Source organism: Convolutriloba macropyga, chromosome 4 (assembly GCF_964194025.1).
Source record: "Convolutriloba macropyga chromosome 4, txConMacr16.3, whole genome shotgun sequence".
In the NCBI taxonomy this organism is placed as follows: Eukaryota; Metazoa; Xenacoelomorpha; order Acoela; family Convolutidae; genus Convolutriloba; species Convolutriloba macropyga.
This window is the reverse complement of record NC_134471.1, coordinates 24,867,437-24,894,947: the sequence shown is the minus strand read 5'-3', so window position 1 is coordinate 24,894,947 and position 27,511 is coordinate 24,867,437. Positions and strand designations below refer to the sequence as shown.

The following is a 27,511-nucleotide window of genomic DNA, read 5'->3' as shown; positions in this document are numbered from 1 at the left end:
ATGGAACGCTTTTAACTACATAATATTTTTTATCTTTGTTTTCAGATATAATTCTGGAAAAACTGCCGCAGACTATCTACAAAGCATTTACGTTTAGCCTTGTACCAAATTAGAGCTAAATCTAAGCGATCGTATTCCAGTACAAGAACTTGGGGTTGAAGTAAAATTTTATTACAATTCGAGAAGGAATTTTATCAAGCAGATTGCCATCTCAAAAAACGGCGAGTAGAACTGACCCACTGGATTTATAACTCTAAACTGAAAAGCCATTTGAGCATACTAAACTGCAAGTAGAACTGACACACTGGATTTATAATTCTAAACTGAAAGGCCATTTAGGCATACCAAAAAAGCTGAGAACAGAACTGATATACCTGTTTCATAATTGTAAATTTAAATGCAATCTAGGCATATAAAAGACCTTGCATGCTTGGAAGGAAATTTTTTATTTCCTGGGCTATAAAGATTTCCTTTTTACTCACATAAACAACTGCCTCACATGTTTACCAGCTAATTATCAGAAGCATAAAACGCTAACTGTGCCCCTATCCCCCGTTATTTCAAATACAAGCCTACCCGCAGATAGGTTTCAATTGACATAAATGATCAGTTATTGAAATCAAGATGCTGTTCATATATTCTAACAAAAACGGACCTCTTTTCGAATTATATTTTTGCACAGCCCTTAGCTTCAGCTAAGACAATTTGCAAACTAAAAATGCAAAAATTTCTGCGGCATTTCTATATACTTTAGTCTTACAGGAAAATGCTCTAAATTTACTGCGCTAATGGTAAAAAATTTTGCAGTTGAATTTTCAGCTGTTAAACATGCTCAAACAATTGTAGCATTAGAATGGTGTCGTGGCCCACTCAAACGCCATTTACAAATTTATGAAAAGCCAACTGCCAGGGGAGTGGCCAAAAAATAGAATTAGCAGTGCATCAACGCGACACTAGTCACTATTCTACAACTGCTTGCACTGCAAATCTTATCTTTCATGGTTGAATACCGCAATTTTCATTAAATTCACGTTTCAGTAACAAAAAGTTATACCACCTGCAATGCCAATATGACACTTTTTCTAATATCCAAAGCCAATTTGAAACATTATTCGGTCAAACAAAAGAAAATCTAAATAATTCTTTGAGCAATTATTGACAGTATTGTGATAGAAAAGCCAAAGCAGCATAATGAAAATTACATGATTTTTGCATGTTGCTCAGTCCAACACTTTCTACAGAGTACAAAAAGATTATTAACTAAGAATGGAAGAGGATAGTCGAAGTAACTACTGAATTCGAAAAATCAACTCATATAACACACAAATTGTTCATAGGGTCAGAGTCAAACCCATCAAACCACAATAAAAAATTCAAAAAAATAAGAAGATTCAGAACAAAAATTTACAATAGACCCAATTTTACAGGAACCATTGCTTGAACCAAACCTCTTCGTCCATACATTTGAGGAATTAAGTTTTCCTTAAAACAAAAAATGACTAACAAAACTTCTTTCCAAAATAGCGAAAGAACTTTCTCTCAGATACCTCTCCTTTTTTTACACCGGGCAAGGAAAGTCTTTTTTGGCAAATCTCGTACTCCGCAATCCAGTCCCTATACTGACCAAAATCAAATAATCCTGAAGTTCCAAGAGAATCAAACATACCAATTTCAGTTTTAGCTATGTTTTTAGAAGAAATCAGAAAGAACGCAAGTTGGCAGAACTACAGACAGCAAACACAGTGTCTACAGTTCAAACAAGAATATCGCAACCACACAACCACAGAGTTATCAGCATCAAGTTCCCCCCATGTAGAACAAACAATCTTGTGATACGGTTGCGTACGTAAGGAAACGCTGCATTTCTGATCGCCTTAAAAAATTACTATTCCATAGTTTTTATGCATAATCAACAGATTTTCATTATTTCGTCAATATTCATAGCTAACATAAAAATTACTTCGTTTACAAGCCAAAAAACGATTTCACACAGTTCCGTCATGCAAGAATGATCAAATTCGTCCAAGCTAGCCTGAAATTAATTTGAAAAAAAAACACAATCCACACCAAAACAAAACCCAATTTCATGAATATTTACGCACGGACGACAAGTTTTTTTAATGTGGGTACGTTAACTAATCATAAAATGCTAATTATTTAAAAGCAGAGTCAAAAATCGAAATAGTACGTCCTCAGCGCTTCTTGGCAAAATATAAGATTTCTATCGATATATTTTTAAACTTTCGATCTGTGCACACGGACAAAAAAAAACTGGGGTTACTAACTACGTTAGTATTTCACACGCTGAACTTGCAGACAAATATTTTAGACAGCTCTGTTATTGGCCATTTCGAAACCACCATACACACGCGCCTACAGTTCATCAGGGCACTAAACTGTTCGATACATTCATTGCAAATGTAACATCTCCGACCAGTCAACACTTCGTTGACTCAACTATCCTCAAGCTCAATTTACTTAGATGCTTCTTCCACACATCCAAACAACAGCTTTAATATTAAATTAAGAAATATTACACTTGTTTTATTCTGGTAAGAACCTTCTTCAATAGGGCAGCATTATTGTTAGTGCGTCGTTCCCTGCTATTTTTGGAAAATCTAAAAATACGCTGTAATCTTTTACTGGCTCCAGCAACACCAGATTTTTGCATTCATTCACTCAAACATTGGCCTTCAAGACACCTGTGGCTTGATTTTTGAAACGCATATAAATGTCCAGAGTGAACACTATGTCAAAAATGCCGTGATTTGTCTATTTCTCTCCTTATTTGCACGACATCAACCAATTCAGCATAATTCAATAAATTTTTATAAACACATAATTTCGAATTATCCAATCTAACCTTTTGGTGTCATTTATATTACAAGCTTCCCTTTCCAAACGAAAGAAATGCCGGTTGTTGAAGTTAAAGCAGCATGAGATGCTAAGCTGGGTTGACAGAGTAAAAAATTGAGTTCACGAATATAAAAATTAATAGTGGTTACAACTGAAGAATTTACTGGACCAGCATCAATAAATGACACAAAATTGTCAACATTTCGTATGAATTCCTCAAACCTAAAAAAATGCGTTCCAAAAATGCAAAGAAATAAAAATTTTTTGCTCAATATATTAATCACGGTTAAAACTGAAAATTTCATCAAACATTCAACCGATAAACAATAACACCAGCAGAAATTTTTTATAACTTCTTCATTTGGAGAACAAATTTATCATAAACTCTGGACTCTCCACCTCTTGGTTTCATTGTTGATTTAACATAAATATGTTTTTCCAACTGTGCTTTAAAATTGTATTCACTGTCAGTTTCTTTAAATATGTTTAAAATGTACAGTCAAACTTGAATAGCTGATGATTATCTAGGGCAATTGATTTAATCGTTATTTACGAAATGAGAATAACCGTATGAAATAAATACAATTGTTTCATCAGACTACAAAGCCGCTAATTTTACATCAGTTACAGGAACAGGTTCCCAGCCAAGTGACTCCAGCTTTTCGTGATTACAATATTAGGCATTAAAATTTACTGTTTGTTCATCAGCGCTTGCTAAATTTGATTTATCACTTGCTTGTGCCCTTATCTAAAACTTATCATGATTTCTTAAAAATCCAATAAATCGCTATCCTTAATCGTAAACTGGTTTTTAAAAAACGTGTTAAACATCATTTATTAACATTATGCTATTACAAAAAAACCGTTCAGGGAAAACAACAGATGCAGCAGCCAAAAGCAACTGCCAGCAGCAGCACATAACGAAAGTTTTTACCAACGTTGGCATAATCTGATAAGGTATTCGATATTGAAGCTTCATATACCACAATACCCTCTTCAATGAAGACCATTCTATCAGAGTAAGGGGAAACTCGAATTTTTTCTGATACCTTTTTTGTCCATTCAGAACTTAAAATGAAGAGAACAGGAAACAACAGAAACAGATTCATTCCGACACTAAAATGTTTCTTATTTTGTTAAAAAATTGAACTTTGGGTATACATTACCGCTATGCAGAACTACTGGTGCACAAATCAATCGCTCAACATTGCAGTCCACGAAAAGTCAGAATGAAATATTTTATTTTATCATTTATGTGCCTCATAAATAAAAAAAAGCGCCACTTCATTAAAAAATTTTATGTTTGTTATTTTTTTTCAGTTCGGGCAAAACAGTGGCAATTTCGATTCAAATTTAAAATAGTAGAGGCTGATAATTTTTAATTAGAGATCTTCACGAAAGGGGGGGGATTGCTTGAGATTTTGTGTCTCATACAATTGGCAAAGTCTTAGATTTAGTATGCTAATTATAATGTCGTTTAAATGACGACAAAACTTTCCTTAGGAAAATACACTTGGCTTGATATTAAAGTCTGCCAGGAGAACATCTTCAGAGTTTTTGACTTCCAAAACAATTTTTGTTCGCTTCGGGATTATTATTTTACCCATAGCAGTCATAAAATGTTTCATAAGATTGCCTCTAAATGTTTAAAGCTTGAAATGCTCAGATATTTTTGCCTATTCAATAATATTTTTTGTCTATTTCTGCAAGCAAAAAATAAAATTAAATGGGCCACCTGAGTATAACTGTTAGTACTAAACCTTTTGTTTTTTGACAGGTAACTTCCAAAATGCTTTCTTAGAAGTATCCTTTCGTTATCACAATTGAAATAGACATTTGCTAGAATGACAACAAAAATGTATTAAAGAAAGATATTGATTTTCTATATATATATATATATATATATCCAAAAATTAATACTGGCCGAATAATTCTTGAACATTCAATTAACGTCGAATTAACGTCTCGATGGAAAATCAATTCAGAAAAACTTCATTATTTTTGAAAAGTCCTCGGAATGACTTTTCAATTGGCTACCAAATTGATTACATGGTTACAAATGAAACCAGTGAAAAATTTAGTTCTCTTCTGCATCACACAGGAAAAAGAATCATTTTAGCTCAATTACACAGTACAAACATGAAAAATTGTATTTGGAGAACATTCGGAGCAGAACAGCAAACAACAAAACAGACTGATAAAGATCGGATATAAAAGGAGCTGTTCTAAATGTTTTGTCACATTAACAGCAGTAATTGCAGGAGCAGGAATTGGGTGCTTTCTCGGCAGTACCCTTCAAAATGAAGGAGGGTCCAGACAAGTTTGTGAAGACATCGACTTGTTTTCAACAAAAAATTGAACTAAACAATCACCAGTGGGAAAAACTTAAAGGCAAAATCAACTCAAAATTGTATCTCATTAATGACGAAATTGTAGATGTGAACGCAATGCAAACTGATTTATTCAAACGCAGAAAAAAAACGAATGGTGTCAATGAAAGCAGTGGATATTATCCAAATTATTTTAAGAGCATTTATGGCATGCTCTAAAACGTTCTACGCAAGACACCGAATGCTTGAATTACATATGAGTCTTCCAGGATTTATTTCAAATTGGCGTAGTGAACTTAAGATGTGCCGTGTTGCAATCTCTTGTTGTATGCTAACAATCTTGATTTCAGTTATTATTATGGTAAACAAATTGGTTCACATGGAAATCGTCACAAGATCACATTCAGGGGAAATTCTTCGAGATGTAAACCATTGGCAATCAGACACGAACAAACGTCTTTCATTGGCTATGACAAAACCTAAAATTTAACTTACTAAAACAAAACTGAGAAATGGTGACGTTGTTGATGATGGGATGTAATTCCCGTTAACTTTAGCTATTCCGTTCGTTACTGCAGCAATAGTTTTCATTTTGTATAAAGCAATATCTATACCACTGCCTAATTGTGGAACAAACGGTACATCACATTCTGTCATTAAATTTGTTTTAGGCAGTTAATTCTACCAAAAAGGCGTTATTTTTACATCATGAAATGAATAAATGTTTCGGCTCGAATAGCTTTTACGTGTGTATAAACGGTTTTTCTCAAGAAACAGACCCAGATACATGTCTGGGACCACTATTGATTAACAATCACCTAATTGTTTTCCAACACTGTGAGATCAAAAATGTGCTCGAGAAATGAGGCCGGGAAATTTGGGAAATAGGAAATAGTTAATACGATCAGCATCATCGAATTCAAAATGTATTTTAGTCAAATAATGAAACATGATCAATTGAAAAAAAACATCTGTACCAGAACGCCAAGTTTTTGAGCTTCAGCGTGGGACAAAACTTAGAGCAGACATGTTTTTTTGCCTAAGAAAATGGATATTAATCTGACAGATCTTTTAAATCATCATTTGTTGAACGGTCTGGCAATTGAAAATTTATCACACTTTGCGATCATTGCTCAAGACAGACAGCGGTTTATTGAGGAAATACAATTCTAGATTCCAGAAATTCCTGACCACCAAAGTCCAATGTTAAATAAATTAAGTGAAATAAGTTATAAGTTTTAATGGATATGCCGAGTTTTCGACTTAGCTAATAGAATCGTTTCAAGCAAAATGTCAGTTAAGAAAAGTTTTTCATAATAGACACATTCTTTTTTAAAGTCTCAAAAATATTTCACGCGCTCATATATTACGTATTGTCAAAGTATATTCGACAATATTCAAAAATGCGGAAAATTTTGGTGGGCGGATTTGAAATTCATTCACGACAAATACTGGTGGTAACAGAAGATGAAAGGCAGACATTCATGCTACAAACTGGCAACAGACTTGCAGCAGAAAATATAGTCATCACGGAAAAATAATTGACAACTATTTTGGAACTTTAGCTTCACAACAAGAACTTCAATTGATTCAGCAATCTTAGACGTTTTTTGCCAGCAATTGGCTAATACTCTTGTATCCGTCTAAAAAATCAGAAACACATTAAAACAATTTATATAGCTTACATGAAGTAAGGGTTGCGGCAAAGCACTTTTCAATATTGACGTAGAGCTCGCATTATAATTTCAAAGAGGCGCCGTGTTCTTTTTCAAAGGCACACTTCCTTTGAAAAGATATGTTATATTGTTCATTTAAAGAGTCAATTTGTTCTTTCTATAGAGGCGAAGTGTCAAATACAAATTCCTCAATCAGATTTGATGTGTGTTTACATTGGGTGAAAATATGAAGTATATAAATGGATTGTGATTGTTTTATTAGATTAACTTACAAAAATAATTGAAAAGGAAGTGGCATGAAGATGGAAGTTGGAAGAGATAGAAGAATAGAATAAAGTTGGAAAGAGTTTTTCTTTTGAAATTGGGAGAATTAGAGGGAATCTGTTTCGAACATGTATCTGAAATAGATAGAAAAAATAGAATTAATGGTTTTAGAAGACATAAAGTGAAAATGCCTGTTGCTGATATTTCTATTTCCGTTTGTTTTAATTGGCGTTGCAAAAATTTTTCCATTACTTTTTAGAAATTTGATGTCAATTTTTGTGTCTATGTTAAACCACTGTTCGCTTTCTCCAGAGAAGCGACACTTTCATTTCTCTTGGTTTTTTGCTTAATACAACTGCACAACAATTTCGGGTTTCTCTTTGACTCCAATGCCACCTGTTCTCCAATTTCTAAAAACCGCTTTCTAGTCTGGCACTGCATTACTTCGCTTTGCGTATTCTCTGTAACGGTCTTCAGCTTTCTCTTCGCAGATAATGTACGTCTAAAAAATTTGAGGACGTTTGCTGTAATTTGTAAAGAGATGTTGGTTCAAGAAATTCCGTGTTTTTCTTTCAGATAAGAAAGTTGCTTTTTTGTCAATGTAAAAAATTTTGAGGGAGCGTATTGAAAGTTTTCTTAGTGTTCTGAAGTTTTGATCGGCAGAAAATCTTTCATAGAACGCGAGCGTTGATCATCGATCAATTTTCGTTATCAGCGGTGATTCCTTCGTCAGTTTGTTGTTCTCTACTGAGCAGGCGTTGTTTGTGGCGCTGAGTTTCTCCGTTGTCTTTAAGAAACCGAAATTACGTTTCATATTTTGCCTTTCTGCATCTGTTTGTGGAAGATGTTCGTTTCGCTATCTTTTCAGTTGGTTTTTTTTATATTCACTTCTGATTCACAAATCAGTTTACCATCTGTATATTTTATTAATTTGCTTTGCACGTTTTTCTCATGTTATTGATGAGCTGAATAAATTCCTAATTCTTTAGGGAGAAATAACGCTAGGAGGAACCAGGGTAGCTACAGATACCCAGTGTTGGGGAGCGGTGTTTTTTAATTCATTTTTTTCAGTCGATTCCCACTATAGCCCCTATAACAGTAAGCATGACTTATTGACGGGGAGGTGGGTCTATAATGGGAAAGAGCAAGATTTTCAAACTAGTTTAAAATCTTAATGATTGTAATTTGCTTTCGGTTGCTAATTAATTTTTTTTCAAGAACAAAAATTTAAAAGAGCTGAAAACAGTTACAGGACAAACCGTGCAAGGAATAGCGATGACTAAAATGACCGGTAGCGGGGAGTAATTATAATGGTTCTTGTTTTCATACTGTCGAGAAATATATTTTGAAAATCTTGTTCTGATGAAAGGCTATTTTCTTTGTTAGTATAAGATAACTAAATTATTTTGAACTTCATAAAATACCTATTAAGGTGGAAAATGTGGTAGAGTCCGCAATTTGTTAACGATTTCGTAATTATTTATTGTTCTTTCAGATACCTGGTATATTCAATCTGAGACGTATACATAATGAGTCCCCATCTGCACCCTGAATAGTATGTGCCAGTGCTTTTGAAAAGACATATAAAATTCTGCTCATCAAAATATCAATTTACGTTGTTTCAGTGATTATCTTTTCAAACTTCTTCTGATTGGAGATAGTGGTGTTGGAAAAAGCTGTCTTTTACTCAGATTTGCGGTTCGTTTCAATACTCTTTGTGTTTAATTAATTATTTATAAGGCAGTTTTTGGTTCGGCACTGATTTTGGTTCGCGGTTTTAGGACGATACATACACAGAAAGCTACATAAGCACAATTGGTGTCGATTTCGTAAGTTATATCTTAAAGTTTTACGTTAAATTCTAGGTTTACCTTTGCTATGTTAAAATAATTTTTTTTGTAGAAAATTCGGACACTAGAGTTGGACAACAAAGTTATCAAACTCCAGATTGTAAGTCGTTCTGATATAAGAAGTTGTGTTACTTGAGTCTTCAATGTTAATGACAAAAGAATTTTTCAGTGGGATACTGCTGGACAAGAGCGATTCAGGACCATTACCTCCAGTTACTACCGCGGTGCTCATGGTATTATTATTGTCTACGATGTAACTGAGCAGGTACGTGGCTTACTGGCTTCTTAATTCCATCTTTTCTTAATTAAAATCTAATTCTGTTTTTGTTATGGATCCATTTTAAACATTTAACCGGATCTGATAGACCTTGAGGAACCTTCATACACTGAATAGATTTTCTTCTGCATGAACCGAATTAAATAAAAACTTCTTGACTTCGAACAGATTGTTTTTCTTTTATAAATGCCTGCATTGTTTCTCGTTAATTAAGCCTGTTGTCACCGATTGCCCCCTATAAGGTCCACCTAGCAAAAAATATCTGCAAAAAAGCGTTGACCCAAGTTCTTCTCTATAAAACTGCCGCGTCTGAGTAATTTTTCTCTGCATTTTGGTTTATTTTGTGCAGATTTTTACGTTTTAGCAAATTTCGCACCGTTTTTGCACGGCAAAATTTTGCTCCTTTAAATCTTATCATCGAACTTTACTTTTGTTTTTGCTTCCTCCTAACTGGAGCTTACTGGTTGAGCTTAACTGGAGTCCTGTGTGCTTTTCAATCCGCGATTGTTTCCGCTCCAATATTCAACATTAAACCCAATATTCAACATTAAACGATTCAATGAGCATATAAGTTACCCATTGCTTCTGTTAGGCACTTCGCAAACTTTTTTTGCTCCTAAGACCTCAAATTCACCTGTTAATTGCTCTTGAACGAAGTGCATAGCAATTATTGTAACCGTGTTGGTCTTTTTTATGCAAATTTGTTGCTTCACCGTTTTTGCGCTTTTTGTTCTAGAACATTATTTGACTCTCAAGTGACTTTTTCACGCTTTCCTTCTTCATTTTTGAGTGATCTCGATTGCTCTCACACCGAAGTAAAACTTGTTGCTAAAATGAAATCGATTGCAGCATAGCAAGAAGGGCCTAAGAGCCGAGTGGGCAGTGTTTCTGGTCAGGAAGCGGAGGTTAATGGTTGGAATCCGGGCATGGTAAACATTTTTGCACCCTTGAAATTTATTTAGGCTACAGCCCCTGAATTAAATTGCCTTGCCTGTCGTTCAAGAGCAATTCTTCCGACATAAGTCGATTTATTTTTATTCGGGGTGATTCCCAGATGTCCAGTGGCCACCTTTTAACATAAATCATATTCAGAGCACATATGGAACAATATAAATCATTTTGAAAACATATTTGCAGACGACGTACAATTTTTTAATTTCTGAGCGAAGTTTATTAATTTTTTATATATTTTTTGCTTGTAAATTTGTCTTTTTTTCTTTCCATTGAACTATCTTTCTTCCTACCGGATACCTACCTTTCTTCCTATCGGATACCTACTATTTTTCTTTCTACCGGATATATTGGAAGTAAAAATATTTAAAGTGAGTAAAGGAGTAAAGGTATAATTGTTATTACTTTATATAATACTCAACTGTGGAATTCAGTTTTTATCGAATAATTTCATGTAACCAAAGAGGTGACAATGGGGAGCGTAGACTTGCAAAGCTGTTTATCCGTTCTCAAGACGAAAAGTGAAAAACATTATACAATAAATTGGTAAGGCAAAAAAGCGTTAAAACGACCACTGGGCTAATGAAACGGCCGCAAACTTCGTTTGAGAGCAACTGGTAAATCCGGTAGATTTTAGTTTCACAATTTTTATCACCAGCAGAGGAAATTCAGGAGAAAGATTTTTCACCGATGCCACGGAGATCTGAATTCCCTCTCGTGGTTATGAAACGGGAAATTAGAAGTACCTGATTTATCACATTTATCAAACGAAGTTGTAGCTTTTTTTAGTCATGTATTTGAATGTGATATTTTGAATTAACAATTTTTCTTATGACGTTTCTGACTGTAGTTTTTGACTTTATTTTTTTGCTAATAAAGTAACGTCACCGAAGCTTTAACTAAATATTTGGACGGAAACTTTTGATTTGGAATTTTGGATACGTCAAAATTTTTTACACATTTTCGGCGGCCATCCACTTAAGTTTCCCCATTTGGGGAGTTTAATTAATATCGTAGTGTATTTGTATAGGACACATTCAACAATGTGAAGCAGTGGCTACAGGAGATTGAGAGATACGCTTCGGACAATGTACAGAAGCTGCTTGTGGGAAACAAATGCGACCTAACTGTAAAAAAGGTTGTCGAATTCTCCACCGCAAAGGTAATTCTGCTACAGCTCATTGATTACTGTATTTAATCTTAGGACTTGCAAGTACAAACGCTAAAAATGAGCGTTCTTTGATAACTGAAATCAAAGCAAAGACAGAGAAAAATTAATAATTTTTATGAATAATTTTTAATGTATTACAGCGAATAGAAAACTTTGTCGACCACTAGAATGCATTTTAGACATAGGTTATAAGTTTGTTCAAGCACCCTCAGTAATTGAATTTATTGAAGGTGTTCTACTTGAACTGCTATTAGATAGAGCTCTCTAAAAAGTACTTCCATTCATTATTCTGTTTCTTAGAGTCTAGTTGTAGTAGTAGTAGTAGTAGTAGTAGTTCGAATTGAACACCTTGAAAAATTTAAGAGGGGTTTTAGTTTTTCTGAGAAAACTTTCAGAGGCTCTGTTCGAACATTTTGTGTCCTTTTGTTTTATTCCGTAGTTAGCAAACTTATTTTGCAAAATTGAATGGGGATTGAGTCCCATTAAGCTTATAAACCCCACAGTAACTTACTGAGCTCAAGATCCTCAAAAATTTGAGTTTTTAGAGGTGCTCAGTTTGAACCGCTTGAGCTCCCAAACTAGCATTTAGGCTGCTTTTATTTTTTTTCCATTTTTTTTCATTTGAGCTCCTGTATTTTCATTTGAAATGCAAGGATTTACCAGTTTCCCGATTTATATAAGAAAAAGAATAAGACAAAAATGAAAGTTCCCTTGTTTTCTCTACATGTTGAACTATGTTTCTAGATGTTGGTCTAAATGCATAAGAAGTAATTGAAGACTGCTTGATAAGAAAATTGTGAAATTAGAGAGTTGATTTAACCGCAAGAACCACATGAAGGCAGCAAATGCCAAAACCTAAGAAGAGGTTCATTCAAAAAAAGCCTTCTTTCCATGCTTCGATACCTCGCTCAGTTTATTGTTGTGATTAACTCTCTACTGCCTTACATTACCCAGGTTTAAAAGAAACTTCAGAAATCAAAAAGCCTCCTCGGCCTGGTCTGTATTATAAATCTGTCTTCTCCTGAAGACAAACGTTATACCTAAAAACGTCTTTTGACAAAACAAAATTTTTGCCATTTCTTATAATTTTAATTGCTCCCGAACGAAGTGCTCTCGAAAACTTGTTGGTATTTTTTTAATGCAAAATTTTTGCTTGACCGTTTTTACGCTGTTCTAGAACATTATGTGATTTCTCTAGTGACTTTTTCACGCTTCATTTTGAGTGATCTCCATTGCACTCATTGTTTGTTGCTAATATAAAAGCGACTATGAGCGGCTGGAGATCAAAGCAGTTGTAGCGTAGTCGGTAAGAGATCAGACTGTTATCCTGGAGGTCGAGGCTGTGAACCTCTGAGGTGAGAGTTTTTGTTCCCATAAACAAATTTCTAAGCTACAGTCTTAAATTAACGCCTTCGCCTGTCGTTCGTGGTTAATTGATCTGACGTTATTCGTTTTATGAATATCAACTTCTCTTGCCGTTGGAACGGCGGAGCTGGGAAAACGGAAAACTGGTTGACCGATAAAGACGGCATACCACAAATAGCTTTTAATGCTGGCTGTCTTTAAAGCTTTTCTCATCTGGCGCTCGTTTTTTCATTTTAATTGCTTTTAAAAATCAAACAAGACAAAAAAATTTCTCCAAGCAACTTAGAACTTTCTTCTCCTCAGCTTACAAAAGGAACCCTTTTTTGTGGAAGGTTACTTGTTCAACATGGCATGACTTTAAATTTGGAAAATGAATTAGAACTACTGTTTACTGGTTGGGTTGACTTTATAAACTTAATTAATTTTTATTTTGAGATATGCGACATAATTTGAATTTAACTCAAGTTTTCTGTTATAATATGGAAATAATAAATCCATTTAAATAATTACACTGCCGGACTAATATCAATTGTACTCGTTGATGTGGATCGGAATTCAGTGTTTTTTTAAGATAAAGTTAGTAGCAATTAGATTAGACATGAGGCCTTTTTTGCTTGATCTATGTTTTGTCTGACGCTTTTAACTTTTCATCCCCAAAGCCGGGATAAAGATTAAATAGTTAAAGCCGAGAGCTCTTGAGCAGCTCTCTTGAAGCTCTAGTGTTCTCTGTACAATTCGTCCCCCTTCACTCACCGTTCTCGAACACCCTGTGCCGATCGCGCCATCCTCCCCCCAGTAAATCCCCTAATGCCAGCCTCACTTAGGCCAAGCTTAATACTACCGAAGCTAAACGCTCGACTGTCATTTGAGGGCTCGTTTGAGAGAAAGTTGCCCGTCGCTAGTCGTTTGTTCCATTTTGCTCGACACAGATCAATAAAGTAATTTGGTTTACGTATTCCTGCTGCTCGTCAGCTGCTTTTATGGACGTGACTTCATTTGTTAGACTCACTAATATATGACGCGTTTTAGCTGAATTGTTTTTTCATAGTTGAGTTACTTGTATCTTAAGTTAATTCAGGTTACTCTGAACTTATAAAAAATAGAAATAATGATTTTTAAATATTTCTATGGCGTGCATCTACAAGTTCATCAATTCACATGTTGCAGTTATTTCGGTATTGTGCCGGCTGTCTAAGAATATGCAAATCTGATACAGTCCCGGTTATACATGTGCACACTTGTTGAATGGTTATGTCTGATGGTATTTAGTATTAATTTTCCACGGCTCTAATCCAACAATAAGAAACTGGACTAGGCGTAACTATAGTCTATGACTAGTTATAAATAATTTGAACTAAATTTAAGGGCAGTTTTTAGCACTTTTAAAAAATGCTCATCAATGCACCTTTGGTTCTCTTTTATTATCCGAGCACAATTTTATTGGAAGCAATTCAAGCGACGGTAGAATTTGTCTATCTGCTGGCTCTGTTGAACATTCGAAATAAATAAATAGTGAAATTTTCGAGCTTTTCAAATCATTAGCACTTTGTTGATGTAGGAGTATGCTGACTCAATCGGAATCCCGTTTCTGGAGACATCGGCCAAGAACTCGACGAATGTAGAGCAGGCATTCATGACAATGGCCAGTGAGATCAAAAAGCACATGGGTAGCCAGGCAGCTGACGGAGGAGACAAAAACAACCAGTTCAAAATCAAACCCACCGAACAGGTAGTTAACTCCGTTTTTTTTTTTTAAAAAAAAAACTTGTGCGTAGTTTTGATTTCTTGAGTTTTTCATGACTAATTTTTCAATATTGACTCAAATTGCGATTGGATTTCAGCTCCTTTAAATTTTCCAAGCAAACCTGTAGGAGAGGATGTGAATTTTGAATACATTGCTTAGGTTAAGACCGAAAGTGGATGCGGTGTTTGCTGAAATGTCCGTATTTGATCATAAGTGCTGATCAGAAATCATCGTTGGATCATAAGACCTGATTTTCATGTTGCTGCCAAGTGATAATTCGAGAATTAATAGTGGTCATCTTGGTTTTCCAAAGCATTTTTTGTCGTTGCACATGTGAGGCATTCCCACAGGACTGTGGAAAAACTCGGTACTGTGAAAACTCGGTACTGTGCAGCGATAAAATAGACACACTTCTAAGATAAGAAAATTCGTAATTGCTCTCAAACAAAGTTTGTACCGATTATAGTAGTCCTGTGGTCTTTTTAATTGCTCTTGAACGTAGTTCATAGCAATTATTGTAAACGCGTGTCTTTTTTATGCAAAATTTTCGCTTTACAGTTTTGACTTTTCAAGTGAATTTTACGCCGTTGACTTTTTGCGTTTCGCGTGATCTAAAATTTTCTCTCAATCACAATTTCAGGCGGCTGAACTCAATTGGCGGCAATTTAATACTAAAAGTAAAATGAAAAGTGCGCCGAAATTGGTGGCATTTTTACTTTAAATCTTAATAGTGGTTATTTGAAGCCCTCTGTGGTTATTTGAAGCCCACTATTGAACTTCTTATCTTAGTCCCATTTACCCCCCCCCCCACGACTGAAGCAGACTGCAATTGATTAGAGCTACAACTAGTCGTTCGAGAGCAATTCTTCCGGCGTTTAGTCGGTTGTTTTAATTCGATTTTTTGATTGGCTGATTCTTCGTCTGACCCTTTTGATTTTGTGTCTCCAAAAAACGGGATAAACAGGTAACCCCCGGAGGCCAATAAGTTCATGATGGAGACATAAATTCACGATGTGAAGAGCGGTTCTTTGAGTTTAACCACGCCTCCCCCATTGCACCCCAATCACCCCCCACCCCACTTCATACCCAATGGTCCCCACCTGTACATCGTTCCACTCGTCATACAGCACGCCGTTCTCAGCATGCCGCTTCAACAATTAAGCTAAGTAAGTCTAGCCTCCCTTAATCGTAGCTTGCTACGGACGAAGCCAGCCTCTCGCCAGTCGTTTGAGAGCAATTCGCTTGACGACGTTAGTCGGTTATGTTTTAGTCCTGGGGGTCTTTCTACGACCCATTGTTCTGCGGGTTTTTAGGACTCTTTAAGAGAAGTATTGGCATTTTACAAGTTTTTTATCTGAAGCAATTTTTTCCACGAGTTGAACTTTAGATTTTGTTTTCGACCACTGAGTTTTGCTTTAGAACATTGAACTTAGTTTAAGTTGCTTAGCTACGTTGCTTATGCATAGTAATTAGGGACTTCTGGTAAAGTTCACGGTGAAGATGTCATTTTGGAAAAGTGTGATCCCGTAACCCCTCCGTATTCACTACAGACGCCCCCAGCCCCACCTGCTTACCCCAATTTCTGTGGTTGTTACATTTCTGTTATTTTGATGGGTTTTATATGATTTTTTAATTAGGTAGTAGGATTAGCTTAGAGATTATATTATTTTGAGCCCAATCTGCCGCCGTACTACCAAAGCGAGGCGCTAGTCGAGAATTTCGCCCGATGTTAGTCGTGTTTGTTTTTGAGATTCGCAATTTTTGAAACACCGCTATGTTAGTTTTTTCATTTACTCTTAGTGATCTGATTGATAGCTTGGGCTTGCATCCCTTTACTTCTTTTTTTCCAGCCTACCAACTTTGCTGTGGAAGTAAAATATGTCTTGTGTCATGAAATAAGTGCAGCCCAGACCTAGAAAAAATTGTTTGCGAAATTTTTTTTTTCTGTTACTGATGCGCACTGTTTGATATTTTTGGACTTTAAGGTCAATGATATGTGACTTTCTTGGGAAAAATTGATCTTACTCTTTAGTGTCTTTTTAATGCAAAACGTTGCTTGAATAATTCTACTTCTATATTCCATTTTTTCTTTACTTGTTCTTGCGTTTTACTTCTTGATCTTTGCGTGATCTTTTGGTATATTTGTGCTTATTCATTAGTTTCTTTGGTTTTTAATTTTCTTGATGATGTCTCGGCCACTCAGTTTTTCCATTTTTCCTGACGCCTTTTTCTAGCAGGAGTTAAATACTGCGGTTTTGCAAGTGTGGCTTGCAAATTTGTTGTTTGCTGTTGGACTGAACTGCTAATTTTTCAATCTATTGGGTAAAATAACCACGTTTTGGATGTTTTTTTGTTTCATTGGTTTGTCGAGAAATAATCTTTGCAAATTTATGAAAATTCTTGCAACATATTAGGCGTATTATTAATTGCTCTGCAAGGAAGTTTTTTAAATTAAATAATTAGTCCATACACGACTTGCTGGCTGTATTGAGGCACATTTGACCTCTATCTACTGATTGATGACCATTCGTTTGAACTCAGTTATTTATATTATCAATGGCAGGATGCATGATCGATATGTATAATTGCTTTGAAGCAAAGATCGTTGAAATTGTGAAATTGCATTTGTCCTGCTGAACTTTTTTTGTGTGATTTTTTTTACTACTGACTTTTTCTAACCGTTTGACTTTGCTCCTCAAAAAAATAATAAATTGGTAACGCCTGGAGGACATAAGGTGCTGAGCAGTCTCTCTAGTTGTTAAGTAAGCGATTCACCATAACTGTTGACATTTTCATGGTGTGAAGAGTTTTATCCCTAACTTCATCCCATCCCTAAATCTCGTCCACTCCCATGAAATCATTCCAACGGTAACCCTGCACGCTCAACCTGCACTACGTTGGTCGATTGTTTTTTTTCATTGGTTGAAATAAGGACGATAACGGTGATAGCCTGAGGTGTTTGGCTTGTTATTAATTGCTCTGTAATTTTATATAATTAATAACAGCCTTGATCTTATCAATCGGCTACTATAGCGTCCCTATTTTTTCGACTCGCAGAGCGCTTTTTAATAATTGCTATCATGTTAGTCCTAATAATTGCAATTATGTTGGTCCTGTCGGTCTTTTTTTATGCGATTTTTCGCTTGACCAATTTTTCGTCTGACGCATTTGACTTTTCGTCCTCAAAAACTGGTAGCGCCCAGCGGACATTAAGTGCTATTAGAGCCTTCCATCCCACTAGTCTTCAAGTATGCGATTCTCAGAATCTGTTTTGGAGTCACGCTGCGAAGGTCGGTTCTTAGAGATTGACTCTCCCGCACTGTTGCCACCCCATTAGCCCCCCGCTGCGCTCACTTACGCCCCTCCAATTAAGCTAAAGCTAGCCTCACCAAATCGTACCTAGCTACTGACAAAGCCCACCGCTCGCCGGTCGTTTGAAAGCAATTTGCCCGACGTTAGGCGGTTATGTTATTTTCAGCATTTTTTGAAGTGTTTTTAAAACAGGATGTTAAAGTCATTGTCACACTTGAAAACTAAGTGTTATGATTAAAGGGCTGAACGAGGGAAGAGGGAACAAGTTTTGATCATACCGCACTTTGGAGAGGAAGCAAGAAAAAGTATGTAAAAAAGTTTGCTTAAGCTAAATTTTTTGAAAGTGCGGATTTTTCGAATCTTTTTTCGTCTTAATGGACTTTTTTCCGGCAGAGTGGTTTTTATGCAGCATATTAACAACTACTGGTACATTTAGGAAAATTTTGGCCGCCTCTACTGTATATTCCATTTTCAGTTGCAATTTTTGTGACTTCGTTTTTTTAAACGATTTTTAGTCGTTTGTTTTTTTTAGTTTATAGTTTGTATTTATTAGCATTTTAATATGGTTTATGTCGATATAAGCTTGAATTGGCTAAATTGCAATTTTAATCAATAAGCAATTTTTTGCTTATATTCATTTGTTTGAGTCTACTTCTGATTTTCCATCTTAAAGTAGATTTTCATGTTCAACGGTTTTAAAATTTTTCTAGGGTTATTGTTACTATGTGGAAGAAACTTAAGATTTGGTAGACCAAGTTATCAAAAGTTACCAATAAGTAAACCAACCGTCAAAATTTTTGTTGTTTTTGCTATTGTTTTTAACGACAACTTATTCCTTGAATTGAAGAGCTCTTGGCCGTTAGTTTGCTAAGAAGCTCTGAAACGTACTAGTCTCTTAATTTTTTGATTCATCAAAGCTACTGACACGTAAAAACTTTTGAAAGGTTTTTTCATTTTCTGTGTTCAATGGGGAATTAAATGGTTTTGTTTCAGGAAAAAAATTCTCTCTGTTTTTGGAAATTTTAAATCTTTGTTGCTTAATTGCTCCCGAAAAAAAATGACCTGTTATTTGTTTTGTTTTTTTAAAATAATTTTTCGATGCTTGAACTTTTTTGGCGTGGTTTGCGCAATCAAATTTTAAATCAAAAGCGCGCTAAATCTTGTTGTATTTCCCATTGTAATTTGTGTTTAATAATCTTTAATACCATGTTATAAGCTCTTTATGGACCATACACGCCTTGCTGCGTGAATTGTGTCGAATTTGATCTTGCTACTAATTGAGAACCATTCTTCCGAACTCAGTTATTTATATTATCTATGCCAGGATGCGTGATCGAGATATTTCATTGCTTTGAAACAAAGATCGTTGAAATTGTGAGATTGTCTTAGTCCTGCTGGACTTTTTCTTCTTTGCGATTTTTTACTTCTGATTTTTTCTAACCGTTCGATTTTCCTCCTCAAAAAAGGAATAAAAAAAAGAACCGTTTGACTTTCCTCCTGTAAAAAATTTTGCTAAACAAGCAAAAAATTTTGAACGTGTGCGGCTTTTTCGAAGCTTTTTTAGTTTTGATTGACGTTTTCCGGCCGAGGGGTTTTCCTAAAGCATATTACTGGTACAACTACTGGTACAATTAGGAATAATTTTGGCCGCCTCTATAGTATATTCCATTTTCAGTTGCAATTTTTCTTACTTGGTTTGTTTAAACGCTTTTTAGTGTTTTTTTTTTCTAGTTTTATACTGTCTGGAGTATTTTTTAGCATTTTGATATGGTTGATGTCGATAGAAGTTTAAGTTGCCTAAATTCGGTCAATTTTTTTGCTTATATTCATTTTTTATGTGTTTCAGCCTTCTTCTTATAATTTTGTATCTTACAATAGATTTTCATGTTCAACTGTTTTAAAGTTCTTCTAGGTTTATTGTTATTGTGGGGAAGAAACTAAAGACTTGGTAGACCAAGTTATCATATGTTATCAATAAGTGAACCAACCCTGACATTTTTTGTTTTTTTGCTTATGTTTCAATTGTTCTGCACTGCGCTTGGGTATCAAGCGGGTGCTCAACGAATAGAAAGCTGATTTGTCAAGAATTATTTTGACTCCACGTTTTGTCGGGAATTTTATAAATACAGTAACAGATTTTTAGGTTTTGTTCGTTAATTCTTTTTTTTTGCTGGTTTTTCCCCCGTTGTTAACCGGTTTTGTTTGTTTTTGAGGTTCACAGCTTTTGGTACACACATCTATATAAGTTTACAAAGGTTTCCATTTTCTCTTTTTGACTTGATTGATAGCTTGGGCTTGTATCCTTTTACTTCTTTATTTGTCATTTCATCATCTTCGCTGAGATACTCAAGTTTGGATTGTGTCGTGATATAAGCGCAGCTCAAACCTAGAGAAAATTGTTTGAAAAGTATCTTGATTAGCTAGTTGTTTTCGTGTTCTTCGAATTAGCTGTTACTCATGTGCACAATTTGACCATTTTCGAATTTAAGGACAATGACAGGTTACTTTGAAAAAAAAAACTGCTGTTGCTCTACTAGCTTTTTAATGTTAAATTTTTCGTGAAAATTTCTGCTTTTGAATATTTTTTCGTTTTACTTCCTGCTCTTGGCTTGATTTTCATTGCTATTTCACAGCTTCCAAAACCTAAACTCATTATTCTGTTATTTATATTTTTTTGTGCATATTCATTAGTTTCTCGGCCCTTTAATTTATTTGATGATGTATCGGCCATTGAATTTTCAATTTTTTAGACGGTTTTTTCTAGCAGAAATAAATACTGCGGTTTTTGCAAGTCTGGCTTGTAGATTTTTGGTTTGCTGTTGGCTTTAAGTGCTAATTCTTCAATCTATTGTGTAAGAAAGCCGTGTTTCGGATGTTTTTTTATTTAGTGCTTTGTTGAGATAAAAGATTTTTAAGTTTTGCAAAATTTATCGAACTGCATTGGGCGTGTTATTAATTGCTCTCAGCAAAATTTAAAAAAAAATCAAATAGTTTATTCCTGTTGCTCTTTTTAATGTGACTTTCAGAACAATAAATTCTTTGTCAGACTTGAGAAAAGCTGATGGCCGTTAGTTTGCTAAGAATCTCTGCATGGTACTTTTCTCTAAGTTTTTGATTCACAGAAGATACTGAGAAGTAAAACTTCTCGAAAGTTTTTTTCAAGTTCTGTGTTCAGTTGGGTAACAATTCGTTTTGTTCCAGAAAAATTCACTCTGGTTTCAATCATTGTTGTTTGATTGCTCTCCAAAAGAGTTCGACCTGTTAATTCTTTGCGGTTTTTTTTCATGCGTGACTTTTTTTAGTATTGCCCGTAATCAAAATTTAAATCGAAGTCGCGCTAATATTCCTTTTATCGTTTTTTGTTAATTGGATTTAATACGTTCTTATACCATGTTAACAAGCCCCGTATGGACCATGTACACCTCCCGGTCTATTTTAAGGCACAATTAATCAGCAACTATTGATTGAGGACCTTTCTTTCTGAATTCAGATATCTAAATTATCAATGGCAGAATGAATGATCGACACAATTAATTGCTCGCTAACGAAGTTTTTAGAAATTACACTAGTCCTGCTTGTCTTTTTCTTTTGTGCGATTTTTTTTTACTACTGACTTTGACTTTTCCTCGGCTTGACTTTTAAGGGTTTGACTTTTCCTCCTCAAAAAAGTGATAAATTGGTAACGCCCGGAGGACATTAAGTTGCTGAGCATTCTCTCTAGTCACTAAGTAAGCGATTCACCAAACCTTGACTTTTTCATGGTGTGAAGGGTAGTTCTTATATCCCAAACTTCACCCCATCTTTACCTCTCGTCCACACCCGTGACCTCATTTCCAACGGTAACCCTGCACTCTCAACCTCCACTGCTTTAGTAGATTATTGGTTTAGTATTCATTAGCTCAATTAAAATAAGGTCGATAACGGCTAGGGCATCTCTTATTTATTAGAAGAGCGTTTTTGTTCAAAATTTTTGGCGAGTTTTCAAAACGTGATGTTAAAGTCATTGCAGAAAGTGAAAACTAAGTGCTATGATTAAGTGGCTAAGCGATTGAGCTGTGAGAAGAGGGAATTTTTTCGATCATACCGCACTTTCGAGAGGGAGCGAGAAAAGTTTTTTTTTAAAATTTCGCTAAAGAAGCAAAAAATTTTGAAAGTGTGAGGATTTTTCAAAGTTTTTTGTTTTAATTGACTTTTCCTGGCAAAGTGGTTATTCTAAAGCATAATAACGACTACTTGTACATTTAGGATCAGTTTTGGAAGTTTTTCTCCACCGTATATTCCATTTTTAGTTGCAATTTTTGTGATTTCGCTTTTTTAGACGCTTTTTAGTGGTTTTTGTTTTCTTTGATTTTATACTGTCTGGGGTATTTTTTAGTGTAGTTTTGAGAACATTGTGGTATGGTTCTGACCATTATATGTTTGAATTGGCTAATTTCAGTCAATTTTTTTGCTAATATTCATATTTTTCTCAGCCTACATCTGATTTTCTGGCTTGCAGATTAGATTTTCATGTTCAACTTTATCAGTCAAAGTTTTTCTAGAGTTAGTTTTTACTATTTAGAAGAAATTAAAGAAGGTTTGGCAGATGAAGTTATTATAAAATAATTGAACCAACGCTGTTTTTTTTTAGTTTTTTTTGCTTATGGTTCAAGCGTTCTCCACTGCGTTTGGGTATCAAGTGGGTGCTCAACTCAACGAATATAAAGTTGTTTTGTCAAAAATTATTTTGACTCTGCATTATTATTTAGTGACTCTCCAATTATTTTTGGAACTTTATAAATACATTAACAGATCTTAGATTTTGTTCGTTATTTCTTTTGCTCGTTTTTTGTTTGGAGTCGCTAATTCTGAAAATTACGCTTTGATTTTTCCTTCTCTCCTTCGTTTGTTGATTCGAATTCAATGGTATGAAGTAAATTAATTTTAGTTCAGTTCGCTAGGGTGAAAGTTAAGTGTTAAATTTTATTTCGATTTCCAAGTGTTCCGACAACGTTTGCTTACAATCCAAGTCACAGATCGGATGTTACACCTATTTTCGGCTTTTTATGTCGATGAGAAGCCAAATTTAGTCACTTTGGAGTAGAAAAAGGACGGAAATTTATTTGGTTTGACGTATGATTTTTCTCAAACTACCGTTATAGTGGTGGGAGAGTTTTGTGGTTGAACAAATTTCCCGTTTTTAAAAGTAAGTTTGTTTTCAAGTGTAGTAATTTCACTTATTTTCATTTTTTTTCTCTTGTATGCTTCCAAAATGTAACTCTAACATGTTTTTTAATTGCGCCTATTAGCAATTGTTTGAATCCCTGATCTGACAGCTAATGCTTTTTATGACTTTGAAGCCATTTTTTAAAAAATATTTGACAGTATTGCTTATTGCTTTTGACTGTTTCATTTAATCTCGTTGCCTCCTAAGACGAATGAATCAAATTAGTTGCTGGTTTTCATACCAGTGGTTTTCATGACTTTGACACTAATTACCTCCAATACTATAATTGTGGAATTTGAGTTCTGCCCTTTTTGTTCGTGCTCAGTTTTGATCTATTTTTGATAACTAATTGTTTCTGAATGGCTTTGTCCTTTTTTCTTCCAATGGAGTTTAAAACGCATTTTTAATCTAAAGTTGTATTCTATCATATAAATCATTTCGGTTTTTAATAGTTGTGTATAAGATTAAATTTTCCGAAAGATTCTGGTTTTTGTCGAAAATGTTTTTCTGTTTTTTAACTTCCCCTCGTTGATTTGGTAAGTTTGCTGTATGGCGTGTGTGTATACTCAAGGAAGTGTAGTGTCATTAGTTATAAAGTATTGAATTTTAGGGCACTAGTTTTTGCAAATAGATATTGTATATATTTTTTTAATTGTTTACTTTGCTCCTTTGAAGTCACATGCCCTGTTAACTGACAAAGTTTGATGTTGCTTGAAAAATTCTGATGCTCAAGTCATTAGGTGATGCATTTTTTTCAATTCTAATGCTGGACTTGTCCTGCTATGTTAATAGCTGCATTAACGTACGTAACATTATTTTTCTCTCTCTAAGGAAAATTTTTAGGTCTTTTGCTTCATTAGATTTTGATGATACGTGACTTACCTGGCTCAATAAATTAACTTTTGCACTTTGAAACTTAAGTTTAATTTGAATTTGTTTGAGTTCAAAGGAACTGATATGTGTAATAAAGGTCCCTAATGAAAATGCTTCTGCGCGGTGAGTTTAAACGAGCCTTTTTGATATTTCGGTAATCTGTTCACTGTGTTTTTACAATTCAAAAAAATGAATTGTAGTGGGGCGCTGGCTTTTATCAAGATCGGTTCACACATTTGACTAATTTTGAAGTCAAATTGGAGTAGTGATTTTGATCACGCCGAAACAGAAGTTGGAGCAAGAAGCGAGTAGTTTTGAAGCGTAAAATTTTTTTGCTCTAATTTGAAAGTAGAGTAAGAAAATGCTATTTGAACAAAATTTAGCTTTCTCGCTATTGGCTTTTTGTTCATATGCGATCTTTTGACCTTGGTTTTCATTGTTTTGTCAATTTTTTTTAAATCTGATTTTTTCTAAATAGCGTTCCCAATCCATTCAAAGGCCATTATATGTCTAGTTGTTTGTGTAGTCAATCAAAGTTCTTCTTTGAATTGAACCTTTTGTGCTATGTTTTTTAATAGCCGCCTTCTCAGCCGGCTATTTTAGCGCTCCTACTTCGTCGACTAGGCTAGTTTCACTCTTCTGTCATTCTGCTCAAAGTCCTTTTAAACAGCAGCTGCTCAGCAAAGCAATTCAAAATGAAGAGAGTCAGTATAAAAAAAATCAAAGTCAGAAATAGAAACGGGATAAACCCATAAAGCCCATTTTTAAAAGCCCGGTACTTTGTTCTCAGAAAATTTAGCTACTATCTATAATGCTTATTGGTATTGATACTAGACCCTGTAGCCTCTCACAGAGACAGGAGTATGTTCAATTACAAAATGACATCAAAATAAATCGCACTTAAAAATGTTTTTATACAAAAATCAATTTTTGTTGATATTTTCTTTTCTTTCAATCCCAATAGATTGATGGGAATCAACGGCGGCTATTTTCCGGCAATCTGCCGGGTATCATTTACTTTTTCGAACAAAATTTTTTCGCTTTCCCTTGTTTTCACATCTTGTTCAACAGTTTTACGTGAAATTTTTTTGACTTCGCTAGACTATTTTCATTCTTCCTTTCGTTCTGTCGAATGTGATTTTAAACAGCAGTTGCCCTCACAGCAAAATAATATAGAATCAACAGAGTATAGAAGACGAAATCAAAAACAGAAGTGGGATAACCCATGAAGCCCATTTTAGGGTGCCTGCTACGTGAACTTTGTTCGTACAAGTTTTAGTTACCATATCTATTGCTTTTTGGTGTTTATACTAGCCCCTGTATCGTCTCATTAAGAAATAAGAGTATTTCCCTTTACGAATAATATCAAATTAGTTTGTACTTTAAAAATTTTTTCGTACAATTATTTTTTTTTGTCCTTTCAATCCTAATCGGGTTTATAGGAACAACGGCGACTCTTTCGTGTCAATCTACTGGGTATGTTTGAATTTTACATAATCGCCAGTATCCATTCCTTATATTTATATAATCTTAATCTCCGATTTTATAGTGCAAAAGAACTCTGAATACGTTATCTATATTTTTGAACTCGTCGTCTTCTTCAAATTTGATCGCAGAAATTTATTCACGCTTGAAAACAACTAATTCTCATGCTCATGTTTTGACTATTTTTAAAACAGGTCAACCCCGGTGGTGGTTGTTCGTGCTGAGATGACCTCTGCTATAAAATGCCCACCCCATTTTCCGACTCTCCCTTCCAGCAGCCCCTCCCCCCTACCTATGCCTCGCAAACCCAACAACAACAGCAGAATTGTTCAACTACAAGACTAGTGAAAAAATTGTTAGTGAAACCGAGATCAACTGATGATTGATGTTGCAATGAGACCGGAAAATTGAAAAATAAATTTTAAAAAACTGGATTGGTTTTGGATTGAACAACGTTCATTGGATTGATGTTTTTGATAAATATTGTGCAACTAGTATAAGCCAGCGGAACTTGCTATTTTATAATTTTTATCTCTTGCTGTGAGTTAATTGGATAATTTAACGAATATTAATAAAACCTAGATTCACTTTCGGGTGCTTTCTTTTGTTTGTGACGCTAGTGAGTGTTATTTTTCAAAGTAAACTGTACAATGATGCTGTGTATAACATCCACATTTGCTGTTCTATGTATCTGTGCTAGGTTTAAGCCATTCCTCAAACCCAAAAACCCCAGAAAAAATTACTAAGAATTATGCATTGAAAAACCCTTTCAGTTGCCTGAAAAATTTTTGAATGACAAACATTGTGATTTGTTACTCCATATTATCGTTTAATTCATGAATAGGTCGGAATCGTAAATTTGCTGAGAGAGAAAATTAATTGCTAATACCGTTTGCCAGCATTCTGGGGTTTTATGGAATTGTGTAAATTATATGGCAGTGTACATTTCCATTCAGACATTTGAATCAATTCAGAATTCAATCTTGTTACTATCAACTCTGAAATAAAGTTATAAAAATGCTTTTTGGAAAAAATCTTGTCTGTGCTTTTCCTGCTCCTTCTCCTCATACCGTACAAACCAGTTAGTGTAACTGTTATAATTATTAACTATAACTCTCGTTATGATAGGTTAAAGTAGTCAGTTGATATAAGTTTGAACGAATGTGAATTAATTCATGATCTTGAAACTACAACTACGATTCCATTTCCCACGCGACCCTTTTCAGATTGAGCAGTTGTTAGAATTTCATCATTTTTATGTTTACTTTTTCATTTTAATTTTGTTCCTTTTCAAAATAAGGATGGGCGTTATTTATGTGAATTAAAATGAAGAAGTCTATATTTTTGTTTGCCTGTTTAAATTGATACTTCAATTTTACTTGGATCTGTTTCCTAATTCTCCTCGGAATCTGATCGAAAATTGAAGAGTTACTTTGCCTTGATATTGGTTGAATATCCTTAAGTCCTGAAATGCATTACAATTTAAATCTCTTAGGAGCTAGAATATGGCAATGCAACAGTCACTCAAAACTTTCTATCAAAGTGAAATAATTTGTAGGAGAAATGAAACAGTCCGGGTTAAATTGGGTGAGACCGCCTCAAAATATTGATGATGCTGAAGTGATAAGTTAAATTGTAGTAAGGTAATGCTATCCTCAAGTATTGTTCGCTCTTTAATAAATATAAGTTAGAGTTTATGTATACCATATCTAAAGCATAAAGTACTACATACGTAAGGGATAATGTAAATTGATTAATTGTTTTGTATTTATATCAACCAGTACAGTACACAACACACACCTTCCATGGATTAATGGAATACATTGATTTATCTTCAGTTTTAATACCCCACTTTTTATTTCCTCTCAAATACTGTTTGTAGCAATGATTCAAGTACATGGCCTGCCATGCAATATTTATCGTACCTTTTTTGCTCTGTGAACATTTTTACTTGGGTTGATGTCTTAGCGAGCATGAATTAGCCCTACCCTACGAAAATAAACCTCCTTTTTGATTCCGATGTAAGTTGAAGAAACAAAAATTGCGCATTGACTGTTAAAATTTATAGCCAAAAGTTTGAAAATTGTGCTCCCTTTTGTGTTAGGGTAAATGGGCTTCATTTTGGTGTCACATCAACGTTCTACTAAATAA

At 34.6% G+C, this 27,511-nt stretch overlaps 1 protein-coding gene across 3 annotated transcripts in view; it reads left to right on the top strand.

The window, feature by feature from the left end:
* LOC142337547 (ras-related protein ORAB-1-like) overlaps positions 1–27,204 on the top strand; it is a 555,140-nt gene extending 527,936 nt beyond the window's left edge. Inside the window, exons 2-9 of one of the 3 annotated variants that reach the window (XM_075386849.1) lie at positions 8,621–8,681; positions 8,752–8,824; positions 8,908–8,955; positions 9,029–9,076; positions 9,146–9,241; positions 11,235–11,366; positions 14,299–14,469; positions 25,555–27,204. In XM_075386849.1, coding sequence (XP_075242964.1) covers positions 8,656–8,681; positions 8,752–8,824; positions 8,908–8,955; positions 9,029–9,076; positions 9,146–9,241; positions 11,235–11,366; positions 14,299–14,469; positions 25,555–25,584 — 624 coding nt within the window. In that variant the 5' untranslated portion in view covers positions 8,621–8,655 and the 3' untranslated portion in view covers positions 25,585–27,204. Of the gene's footprint in view, positions 1–8,619; positions 8,682–8,751; positions 8,825–8,907; positions 8,956–9,028; positions 9,077–9,145; positions 9,242–11,234; positions 11,367–14,298; positions 14,470–14,643; positions 14,683–25,554 lie in introns of those variants that run through there. The other 2 variants (XM_075386847.1, XM_075386848.1) reach the window with 2 other exon arrangements.
* Positions 27,205–27,511: the final 307 nt, after the last annotated feature.